General features: G+C 55.0%; 1 protein-coding gene across 1 annotated transcript; it reads right to left on the bottom strand.

Moving 5' to 3' along the window:
- Positions 1-3,237: 3,237 nt before the first annotated feature.
- PSMF1 (proteasome inhibitor subunit 1) lies at positions 3,238-10,372 on the bottom strand. Its single transcript, XM_021527359.3, has 7 exons — positions 10,225-10,372; positions 9,026-9,178; positions 8,416-8,498; positions 7,645-7,821; positions 6,395-6,448; positions 4,415-4,573; positions 3,238-4,290 (listed from the first exon to the last, which is right to left on the bottom strand). Exons 1-7 carry the CDS (start codon positions 10,351-10,353, stop codon positions 4,239-4,241), a joined length of 807 nt encoding a protein of 268 aa, XP_021383034.3. The 5' UTR covers positions 10,354-10,372; the 3' UTR covers positions 3,238-4,238.
- Positions 10,373-11,287: the final 915 nt, after the last annotated feature.

Here is an 11,287-nt window from a genome sequence, read left to right as displayed (position 1 = left end):
TGGGTATGAGCAGTGTGCTGGGAAAGGGAAATAATTATCCTACTGGAAAATGCAGACCCACAAAAGATGCTGTTTATCATGAACTGCCACCAGTTTTCAATCCATCCCATAAGCCTTCAGACATTCTCAGGCAGGGACAAATCCCTCCAGACAGCCTGACACAAAGAAAAGTGATTTTTACATCTGGTTGCCTTTGTTGGGTTTTATTCCAGGGCTTCTAGTGTCTCCTCGTATGCTGGAAATGGTGTCCTCTGACCTATGTTTCCGTATAATGCTTCACAGATGATTCTTCCCACTGCTGTGAAGTGCCACATGACTCTCTCCCTGTCACCATATCACCAGCCATGCTCTGTATTTATTGTAGGATCCCAGGAAACAACTGTGAATCACCTCACACCTGCAATCCTGGCACACAGGTTTTCCTGGGATGAAACCACGCTTGGAGTGAAATGGGTGGCTGTGCCCCACTGTCCCCAAACAAGCATTGTCTGTCCCCAACAGCCCTGGGACAAATGGCTTCAATCAGAGCCTGAAGGGCCAAATGAAAGGTCCAAGGAGAGCAGGGGAGACAAATGTCATTGTGGCTGTCACACAGGGGCTCTGGGGTGGAGGAGGGGGTGATGCTGTGGGAGGGAGGGAGGGGAGAGAAGGAAGGAAAGGGAAGAAGAGAAAAAGGGGAGAAAGGGGGAGCTCTGAGTCTTCCCAAGCAAGGCTTTGCCCTGAGAAGGCAGATGTCCCTCCTGCAACTCAGTGCTGGCCCTGCATTTCTGGATTAGTAAAATAAACCCGCTAGATGGAGAAATCAACCACATCCCTTTTTTGTTGCTTTAAATAAGATGGAAGGAGTGTTTTCAGGATGAAAAGCTGAGCGTGGTGAAGGTTACAGCTGTTAAGCACCTGCTGTATGTGAGCACAAGAAATACTCCCATGGATTAGGCCATGAGGCTGCTCAAGAGACTGCAGGAAGGAGCTGTTACTGCTTTTGTCAGCACGTTGCTGGACTGTGCCTTGAATCCCTGCAGGACTGGGGGAAGCCTCTATATGGAGAGAGATATATTTACAATGAACAAAGGAACAGCACCATTAAAGAAAATTCTCTACTGAGAACTGGAATGTGATCTTGTACACAACCTCCCCTAGGCTGAGGTGGAGGGTGGCAGTGCCAGAGAGACATGGAGCTATTTGACCTGGCTGTCCCTTCGTCACTCTGGCAGGCACTGGGAAAGAGGCACTAGTATGTGGTGCTTAATGTGCAGGGGAGTAGCAGGAAGCAATCCAGAATATTTCAGAATGCTGAGAAAAATCTGGCAGGGAAAGGCTGATGCTGTGCAGCCTAAGTGGAAGGAGGGTCAATGGCTCTCCAGTCCCCCAGTGCTGGTGTTTTGGGGGTGTCTTTCTTTGTGCTGGGGTGAGCAAAGCAAGCAGGGAGGGCCCGGTGTGCCTTTCCCAGTTCCATATAACGGGGCTGCTTTGTTTTCCTGCTGGGCCACACACACGACTTCCCTGTACCCAGGATCCAAGGGATGTAGCACCGGCTGCAGGGTAATTAGCAACGCCGGGGGTTCTGCCATCCCATCGGGAGCATGCAGGCAGGTGCTGTGGGCTGGGCGGGCTGGCAGATGGCCTGAAGGACTCTCTGGGGATCCTGAGCCATTACCAATAAGCCAGTGCCTCTCTTCAAACGTGTAGTGGAAGTGCTGCTGCTGGAGGAGGGAGGCTGAGCCTGTGCCAAGACCGCACACCCAGCCCCAGCCACTCCTCACAGCCTCCCCATAAAAATTAACACGGGGTGTGTTACTGTGCTGCCGTGCATGTTAATGTTTCCTGTCGCTTAGGGCAGAAACAGCAGGGACAGGGACACATGACTGAGGGCCTGAACTGTCCCTCCTGCTGAAGGGAAACCTGGCCCTTGCAGCCACTGTGGAACAAACCCACAATGGGGGTGGCTGCCCCCCAGCCATTCTCAGGGAATGGGGCTTGTGCTGGCCACAAGCCCTACAGATGGAATAAGGAATGTGCTTGGGATCACTGGTCCTCAAGAGCCACCTCTGCCATGCTCCAGCTCCTTTGGTGGCACCCAAGCCAGCTGTGGGGATGGTCTCCTGTTCCCACTATCCTGTGACATGGAGAGGAGGATCCTTGTCTCGTTTTACCCATCCTTTCTGGAGAGTGGATGGCTCGGCCCTGGGATCCCAGAGGCTCAGGCAAAGGCCTGCAGCAGACACTTGTCCCCTTTGGAACCCACTCCCCTCCTCTGCCACCTGTTTCCCAGCTGCACAACACCACGGACCCGCCGGGGCCGGCGCTGCAGACAAAAGCCGGTTCCTCGCCCTGCCGCAGCCTCTCCCCGCGCGGACTCGCTTTAATTAGCCCCATCAAAGCCGGCTGCGTCTCTCCCTCCTGGTAGGTCGCAGAACATGATTAATTCAGGCACAGAAAACAGCCGCCCCCCATAGAGAGGGCCTCTCGATGAGGCCGAAGCTGTTTCCTCTCCCCCATCCAGTCTTCCAACCCGAGCAGCAAGGTTGGGAGCTTCTTTCTCCTCGAAGGAAGCTGTGGGTAGGCACAGGCTGTCCCAGCAGCCGGAGGGGACCAGCAAGAGCAATGGCCTCACTGAGCCTGGGTCTCTCTCCATCCCTCCCATCTGCTCTGGTCATAGGCATTGCTCACAGCCCACCCGTGGGTCTGCAGTTGGGACTTCCCCCAAAAAAACTCTGGGTAGTGCAGTGGGTCTGGGCTCAGAACCAGCCCCTCCACAAATGGGGGTCCATGCATGTGCCCTGGGGAGATGCAGGAATTGCTCCAACTCCTCCCAGCACCAGATTTCCCCAGCTGCTCTTCCCTGCTCCCACATATGCAGGGCCCAGGGTGGCACAAACCATAACACAGCTTTATTAACTGCATTTATAGGCAAAGAGATTATAAAAGGAAAAAGCCTTTTGGGAAAAGAGATAGATGGGGGGATCCCTTCCCCCTTTATATTTCTGCCAACGCAGCTGCGTGCAGTGTTCCAACAGCACTCAATGCCCCGGAGAGGCAATTACTGCAGGAGCAGGGCTGGGCTGCTCTCCACTTCATTTTCCTAATACAGTTACGTGTCTTGGAAAAGTGCTGCTGCTCAGGGGAAGGTACAAAGCGAGTTCCCAACATGAATCCTCTGCCTCAGGAAGGGCTTTGGGGCTTCCCTTTGCACAGTAGGGAACAGAGGGGCCACCCCAGTACGCACCAGCACAACACTGTTGTCAGGTTTTTATTTCAATCTTATGAACATTCTTCCAAGAAATCAAACATGAGAAGAAAAATAGTTTGAGCTGCTGACAGGAGAGATGAGCTGCAGGCCCAAATCAACTGAGCTGGAGAATCTGTAGGGAAGGGAGGGTTCTAGAAAGCTCAGGAGCCTGAGCCAAGCAGATCTCACCCATTCTCCCCAAGCCACCAAGGCAGAGCCACACACAACAAGACTGGCAGTAGGAAAATGTTTGAGAAACCTCTTTTACACAGCTCCCTCCTTCTTACTCCAGATCCATGAGCAGTGCGCAGTGGGCCTCCCTCACCACACTGCCTGGAGGGCTCCACAGACACCCCAGGAATGAAAAACACCAGGGCTTCAGTGAAGAGAGGGGGCAAGGTGAGCCAGGAATTCAATCTATGTCTCTTCTCATGCACATCAAAGGCTTTTCTGGTGCTGCTATTCAAAGCCAGCAGGCACAGCCATAATCCCAGCTGCTGCTGGGGGTCTGCCCATGGAGACCCTGTGGGTTGGGCTTTCCAGCCCTTTAGTAAGTGCCTTGCTCGGATACAGAGCTCCCCACTCTGTGGGGAGCCCACTCCAGCTGACCCCTTCAGGAGGTTGCTGTGGTTTCCTGCAGAGGAGCAGCAAGGAGGCAGCTCCCTTCTCACACCCACCACTTGTGGGACCCCAGCAGCACCCCAGAGAAGCAGAGAAATTCCACAGCACCCAGGCTGTTCCCAGAGAGCCACACCCCACACTCCCACCTTGCTGGATGCAAACAGCCGGGCACCCTCAGAGGAGCAGAGAAAGAAATGACCTACTACTGCCTCCTCTTCCATTCTGCAAACAGGGAAGCCTTTATAGCTGATGGGACACAAGGACATGTGGCCCAAAATGGAGAAGGAAAACGCTGCTGGAAAGATCATGTCCATCAGATGAGGAGTGAAGAGGCAAAGTGCCCCTGCTTCCCAGAAAACTTGTTCACGAGCAGCCACATGGTGACTCCTCACATGAACATGTCATCATAGCCTGGAGGGGGAAGGTGGTCAGGATCTGGCCTGGAAAGAAATTCAGAGCAGAGTCAAACAGAAGTGAGAGCTCAGGCCTGCAGCAACAGGGATGAGCTGGGATCCAGTGGCAGGCTGGAAGCAGGCTGGAATACCAGCATAGACAAGGACCTACCCGGATCGCCCAGCTCCCAAAGGGCCAAAGGGGTCAAATCTGGCGCCTGGGGGAACAGCTCCTGGGGGAAGCCGGCCTGGGATGCCTGATGATGGATCAATGCCAGGATGCGGGATGCCAGAGCGGAGAGGATCCACAATCATTCCCCCACTCCGACCTCTGGAGAGAGAAAAGGCAGAGAAGGAGATGAGACTGGCACTGGAGAGAACTGAAGAAATGCTGAGCATGGGAACATGGGGTTAACCTGACACATGGCATGTGGGAAAGAAAGCCCCCAGGACCAGCCAGTGAGGCAGCCTATGGCAGGAAGACAGAGACCCCTGCAGAGAATCCCAGAATTGTTTGAGTAGGAGGGGACCTCAAAGCTCCTTTCATTCCAACCCCCAGCCACAGACAGGGATATCTTCTACTAGACCAAGTTGCCTCAGGCCCCATCCAATCTTGAACACTTCTAGTAATGGGACAGCCACAGCTTCTCTGGAGAACCAGAGATCTGGGGTCTCATCATCCTCACAGCAAATAATTTCTTCCCAAAATCCAATCTAACTTGGCCTGCTCTTATTGGGAACCATTCCCCTTTGTTCTGTCACTTCAGACCCTTGTCTAAAGTCCCTCTCCAGCTCTCTTGGAGCCCACCTGGGCACTGCAAGGGGCTCTAAGGTGTCCCTGAAGCCTTCTCCAGGTGTCTCCGCCAATTTCCACAGCAGAGGTGCTGGCTGTTCCCTCAAGAAGCACCAGACCTGCTGGCCCTCACTGCAGACCGACGTTCCATCCTTGCTTCCCATCCTGCCCTGTGCAGTGTTCCAAGAGCTGGATGGGTTCCTACAAGCCTTTCCAAAGAACTGCTGCAAGTCATTTGCTGACCACGGCGGCTCCTCAGAGCTGCCCCACGCTGCGAGTGCCATTCCTCATAGTCAGCTTTGTGCAAATGTGGCTGGAGCCTCTGGACACTGCTGCCACCATACAAGTCATTAACAACCGTGCTAATGAGTTCCATTAGGCCAGAACAGCTGCCCAAAGTGCCCCGGGACAGCCAGGTCCCATGAGCATATTCCTAGGACTCTGGGTCTCCAGTCCCAGCACTGGCAGGTGTCAGCACACAAATCTGCTTCCATTTACCATCTTTTTTGTCATTTACAGAGAAATCTCTGATGAAGCGCTGGAGGCAGCAAGAGAAACAGAGACACCCTTCCCCCAGAATTAATCCCCTCTCCTGGTGCAATCAGGTTTCCTTCCAGTCCTCCCAGCTCCAGGCCTCTCTTTCCAGCTGAGCAGGACATTTTTAGCTGTTCCTTTTCTAGCCAAACCCACGGAGAAACAAGTCTTGCAAGAGGGGAAAAAATGCCATCCCCACAGGAGAGTGGTTCCAAAGAGGAGTCTCCTCTGGGCTGCAGGACACTCCATAAAGACACCACAAGCTGGTTATTGTCTGACTGTGTGCTTTTATCTGGAGTGGAAGATGACAGGTTCCCTTGCCTGACCAAACCAAATATCAAGGATGTATCTGTGAAGCTCAGTCTCCCAGATGGCCCAGCCTCTACCCAGGCGTTCTCCAAGTGCCTCAGACAGCCGGGAGGCTTGAAACAGGACTTGAGAATCTGTGAACTCGGCTTTCAGCCTCCCCTTCTGCAGACTGCTGGGCTGGAGACACAGCAGCTGGTAACGGTTTAAATTAGAGGCTTACATTCACTTAACGATGTATTCAGCTTTGATTTACTGCAGGAATTACTGTGTGTTAAATGAATACAAGCTGATTATTAAACAGACACAGATTGCAACCTATAATCTATGCAAGAGACGGGATCTTATTACAATATTAGAACCATATTGAGCTTTAGCAACTGTCAATTGGTCCCTCACAATTTGCACTGAGCAATTGCACCCCCTCAGAGACACTTGGTTGGATATTGTTTTGGTGGTCATCAACCAACCCACATCCCCCAAAGGCAGAGCAGGGTGTGCTTCAAGAGTCATATTTACCCAAAAGGGTCCAGGTCTTCTCCACCAACAGCAAAGGGACTCAAGGGGGAAGGCCTGAAACACAGGACGCAGAAAAATGTTCAGGAAGAGCAGAGAAGCTGCACGCGGCTGTGTCCATGGGTGCTCTCCCATGGCAAACAGTGCAGCACTTGGAGGGCCCTGGGATCTGTGGGACTCTGCATGAGGGGGCCACCACTGGGGGCATTCCCTGCTCCAGGTTGTTGCTGGATGAGGACACTGATGTGTGTGGCAGAATCTTGCTGAGATAAAGGGAGCCCTATTGTTCCCCCTGTTGTTCGACTGCTTGGAGCAGGAGCTGTCCATGTGTATCAGGAGTTTCCATGTCAGGGGATCCCTAAGCAGTGCTGGGCTACACCAGGCTCCAGCACATCTCCAGCATATCCCAGCCAGAGACACAATGCCACTTCTAGGAGTGTGGGGACAGTGGGGCAGTGGCCCTGCAGGCAGCTGGCACATCTCCTGTCAATAACCCATGCCAGTAAGTTGGTTTCAGAGCAGTGCCCAGCTCCAGCCTGTCTTCCCAAGCCTCTCCATGGAGCCTCTTGCACCCTGAGTGGCAGCAGACAGCAGTAGGGTGACAGAGAAGCAAGAAGTCACAGCTGGTCCCCAAGAGATGGCAGAGGCACTGCAGTATCTCTTGACTTCCAGCCAAAGGTGATCACAGTGTGTGTGAGGGGAGGGAACCCGCCTGCCACGTACAAGGGACGATTGGAAGGGCCAGGAAGGGATGGCAAAGCAGGTGCCATGTGTCCCCTCTACCTGGCATTGCCAGCAATCGTTCCAAGGGCAAAGTGGGGTCAGGAGAACAGGAAGAAGTCTTGCACCCCACCCTGGCTGGGTGCACTTCTGGTGTCCCTCCCAGAAGCTGCTCAGCCACACAATGGCACTGCCCTTCCCACTGGTGTCTTTGCTGTGCCAGTCCCGATGGTCCCTCAGCCAACAGGAGCAGGGCCACTGTCCTTCGCCCCACACCTCACCTCCCAGCCCCAGCCCCTGCCTGTTCCCTACTGGGCCTGTCAGTCCAACACACAGCTCCAGAACAGCCCATCCCTCTCCAACAACCAAATCAAACTCAAATGTCCAGGCTGATCCAGCTGGGGAAGGTCTGGATCCTTTTCACTCCCCATCCCACATGTGCAAGATGGGGACCTGATGTGTAGTTTGGGGATCTGTGTCAGGACCACATCCCCTCTAACAGGAGGCTCTCAGCAGCCACACACTTTCCTCACCTGGATGGGGCCCTTGTTCCCATCGGCTGCCGGGGAGGGAGCCGGAGCGGGTTCTCATCCCAGGGCACATCCTCTTTGGACTCAGGCTCCTTTCTGGCCTTTCCTGCAGGGGCCCCGAGGGGAGCAATGATGCCTGAAGTGATTCTTGTCCTCAGCTCCTCGGTGTTCTTGTACACCCTGCAGCAAGGAGAGGGAAGGCAGTGGGGTGGGGTGGTCATGGCACCAGGACATGGGGTGCTGGACAGGCTGCAACAGGCTCAGGGAGGGGACAGACAAGCCCAAAGTGTCCCTAGCACAAAACAAGTCCCCCACTGGCAGCACAGAGGGGACAGGAAGGGGTAACAACACACAAGTGCACCAAAGCCTTTACCCCATTTCAGATGGGCAAGGTGCCACCCAGCCACTCCCTTCTGCTCCAACCCAACCGGCCTGCACTGGAGGAAAGCACATAACACTTTGGATGTGGCTGAAGCTGTCACATTCCTGGGCAGTGTCCACCCAGCACAGTGCTCTGGAAATAATTGTGCTGGCCTGGCCTGATCCCAGGTGGGGTGTCTCTCCTCTTGGGTCACACCCACGATCCCATTGTCCTCTATATCTCCCGTGCCAGTGCAGAGAAAGGCAGGGAACAGAGTTCTGGCTGCATTTCAGGACTGGCCTGGTTTTGAACTGAGGAGTAAATCCTCCAGCTCCCCCAGGGGGGATTTCTACCTCCCTCTCCATGCCAGTAGAATTCTGCTCTTGCAGAAAATACCAGGAAATTGAAATTACTTGTGGAAATCGTCCAGGTGCTCTGGGTTGATGTAGTCGGCCACTGCCAAGGTCACATCTGCGACCTTCTGAGAGCTGCGATCCTGGAAAAATGCACGTAAAGCAGAGTGAGCAGCCTGGTAGATCTGGGAATGAGGGACAGAGAAGCTACAAAAACAGCCCCAGTCTTGGGATACAAGGAACAGGGCTCACCTGCTTCCCACCATGTCCCTGTGCCATGCCTGAATCCCCAAGAACAAACCTCACTGTACAAGATTTTCCCTGCTCCCTCTCCCCAGCTCAGGCTGCAAAGGGTGGAACACTGAGCAAAACTACTTGGAGCAGCTGCTTGTTGGAGGCTGCAGAGAAGTCCAGAGCTGGGAAAGGGACAGAAACAGGGAATCTCCTGCACTGGACTGTTCAAGGACAATTGTCCCACTGCCCTGACACAGCCAGGGTTTGACCAGCTTCATCCTGGGCCACATCTAACCCAAAAACACCCCCTGGGTCTGCCCTATCCTGAGGGACAAACACCACTTCCAGGCAGAACAAGCAAAAGAATTTAAGAAATTGCCCCGATGTTCTTTTCAGCCAAAGGACCCCACATCCACAGGGACCACTGGGTGCTCACCATGACATTGAGGATCATACTGTCCTCCACCATGATGGCCTTCAGCAGCAGCTCATGGGCATCATCCATGGACTTGTAGCGCAGTGTGTACACCTCCTTGTTGGCTTCCCAGCCAGCAGGCAACAGCTCTGACTTCCTCTCATCAGGACCTGGCTGCAATGGAACAGACAGGCTGCCGAGACCCTGCCCAGGAGCCCAGCATGACCTCCTAGGGCTGGGGGTCTTGTCTTGGCTGCACAGGGAGATCCAGGAGGGAATTGAGGTTTTTGGGAGGGGATCCCTAAATGCCTTCCAGGTTTTGACAGTACAAGCAGGTATTTCCTAGAGACTGGCCCTGCCTGCTTGCCAGCCTCCCACAGCATCCCTGCGCTGGAAGAGGAGGACACAACAAGCAGGAAGCGGTCACAAACACCCACATAGGAGACAATGCTCTTCCCTGTCAGACACCTTGCACCTCCTCAGCATGATAAATAACTGTCTGGGGCACGGGGGAAGGCTGTCATCATGTTTGTCCCAGCCCCACAACACTGCTTCTGGGGGGTTGTGCCCTACACAGTCACCTAATGTGGTACTGAGGAGAGTCCTCTGCTGTGACAGTGCCCTGCAACCCCTGTCACCCCCCAACACCACATCAGGCATTCTCCCAACACTCATCAGGATCCAAATTCACTAGACCCCCGTCTTAGCACTGGGTCCACAAGTAGACTGCCCCACCTCTGGTATTGCCCCAGTACATTTCCTCCTCAGCACTGAACTGGACACCTCCCTTTTCTTACAGAGTTCTGCTTCACCACCATGCTCCACTTAGCACTATAATAACTCTCTTCCCGGAGTTATACTGATCGCACCAGCATCAGGATCTCCTATCCTGCGACATCCCCCCGACCACCCCGCAACATCAGGACCCTCGGTGCCCCCAGTACCGGGATGTTCTCAGCACCCCCATTTTCCCAAAAGCGAGACCCCCCTACAGCACCGGGATACCCCGAGCCCCGCAGCCGCCCGCTCTGACTTCCACAGCAGTACTGAGGCCCTGAGGCCCCCGCACCGGCCCGGGTGCCTCCACCACCGCCGGCGCCGCCTGGCTCCCCATGCCCAGGCAGCGGTCGCACGGCGCCGGCGAGCGGCGCTAGGAAAGACCGAGGCTTCACCGCGGCCTACCAGGCCTCCGCGGCGGCGCAGCGCGGCTCGGCCCGTACCTGGTCTCCGGTACCCAGGCAGCGGTAGCCTTGCCGAATCAGCTCCCAGTGGATGCCGCAGACCAGAGCGTCCTGCGGACGGGAGATGGCGGGCCTTGCCCAGGCGTAGAGCGGCTCCAGGCCGGCCATGGCTGCTCCGGGCCGGGGCGGAGCCGGGCCCGCACCGCCCCTCGCTAGAGGGCTCCCGTCCGCCGCGCCGGGCCCGCGCCGCGCGGAGCGGCCTTGGCGTTCTGCGCTGTACGGCGCTGCGAGGCCTGCGGTCGGTTCAGAGCCACCCAGGACAAGAAGGACGTTGAGGGGCTGGAGCATGTCCAGAGAAAGGAATGGAGCTCGGGAAGGGGCTGGAGCACCAGAGAGGCTGAGGGAGCTGAGGGGACTCAGCGTGGAGAAAAGGAGGCTCAGGGGGACCTTCTCACCCTCACAGCGCCCTGACAGGAGGGTGCAGCCATTGGGGGTCGGGCTCTTGTCGTTCTCAGGGACACAAGTGGAAACGGCCCCGCGTTGTACCAGCAGAGGTTTACTTTGCATATTAGGGAAAATTTATTCGCCAGAAGGGTTAGTGGTGGTTTTGGTTGTGCTGGGGCAATAGTTGGACTCGATCTAAGCGGGGTTTTCCAACCTAAAGGATTCCATGATCCTGTGAAGGGTGTCTGCCCAGCACCATCCAGCACCCTCCTGGTTAATCACTCTGAGCCTCCTTCCCTGCTCCTGGCTCTTTCTTGTCGTCAGAAAAGCATTTGAGTCCAGTCCATGCAGGGTCTGCTTGTTCTGCCATAGCAAGCTGTCATGCTGACACCAAAGGGATCAAAGCACCAAACAGCCATTGATGGGTTTATTTCATCCCTTCCATAACTCCTTGTCTGGGCCACAATGCTTATAACACCTAAATTCTATTAAAGTTGCCATTAAAAGGCATTCAGGGGCTTTTTTTGCCTTGCCCCTGGGCCAGAGCCAGTGTCCTCAGCATGGCTGGCAGGAGGCTGGGGCTCGGGACAAAGCCAGCAAACACCATCATCTGCTGCTTTCCTAATCTGAGCTTCAGCTCCTTGGGGGATGCTCATCT

The sequence above is a fragment of the Lonchura striata genome, chromosome 20 (assembly GCF_050655825.1).
Source record: "Lonchura striata isolate lonStrDom1 chromosome 20, ASM5065582v1, whole genome shotgun sequence".
NCBI lineage: Eukaryota > Metazoa > Chordata > Aves > Passeriformes > Estrildidae > Lonchura > Lonchura striata.
Note: the sequence above shows the minus strand (reverse complement) of the source record. Positions and strands in the feature narration are given on the sequence as shown.

Excerpts from the sequence above, each read along its gene's own strand:
- PSMF1 (XM_021527359.3), bottom strand. The coding sequence starts at position 10,353 with ATGGCCGGCCTGGAGCCGCTCTACGCCTGGGCAAGGCCCGCCATCTCC. Across the intron at positions 9,179-10,224 it reads GCCTGGGTACCGGAGACCAG|CCAGGTCCTGATGAGAGGAA; the intron begins GTACGGGCCGAG and ends GTTCCATTGCAG. Across the intron at positions 7,822-8,415 it reads CACCTGGACGATTTCCACAA|GGTGTACAAGAACACCGAGG; the intron begins GTAATTTCAATT and ends TCCTTGCTGCAG.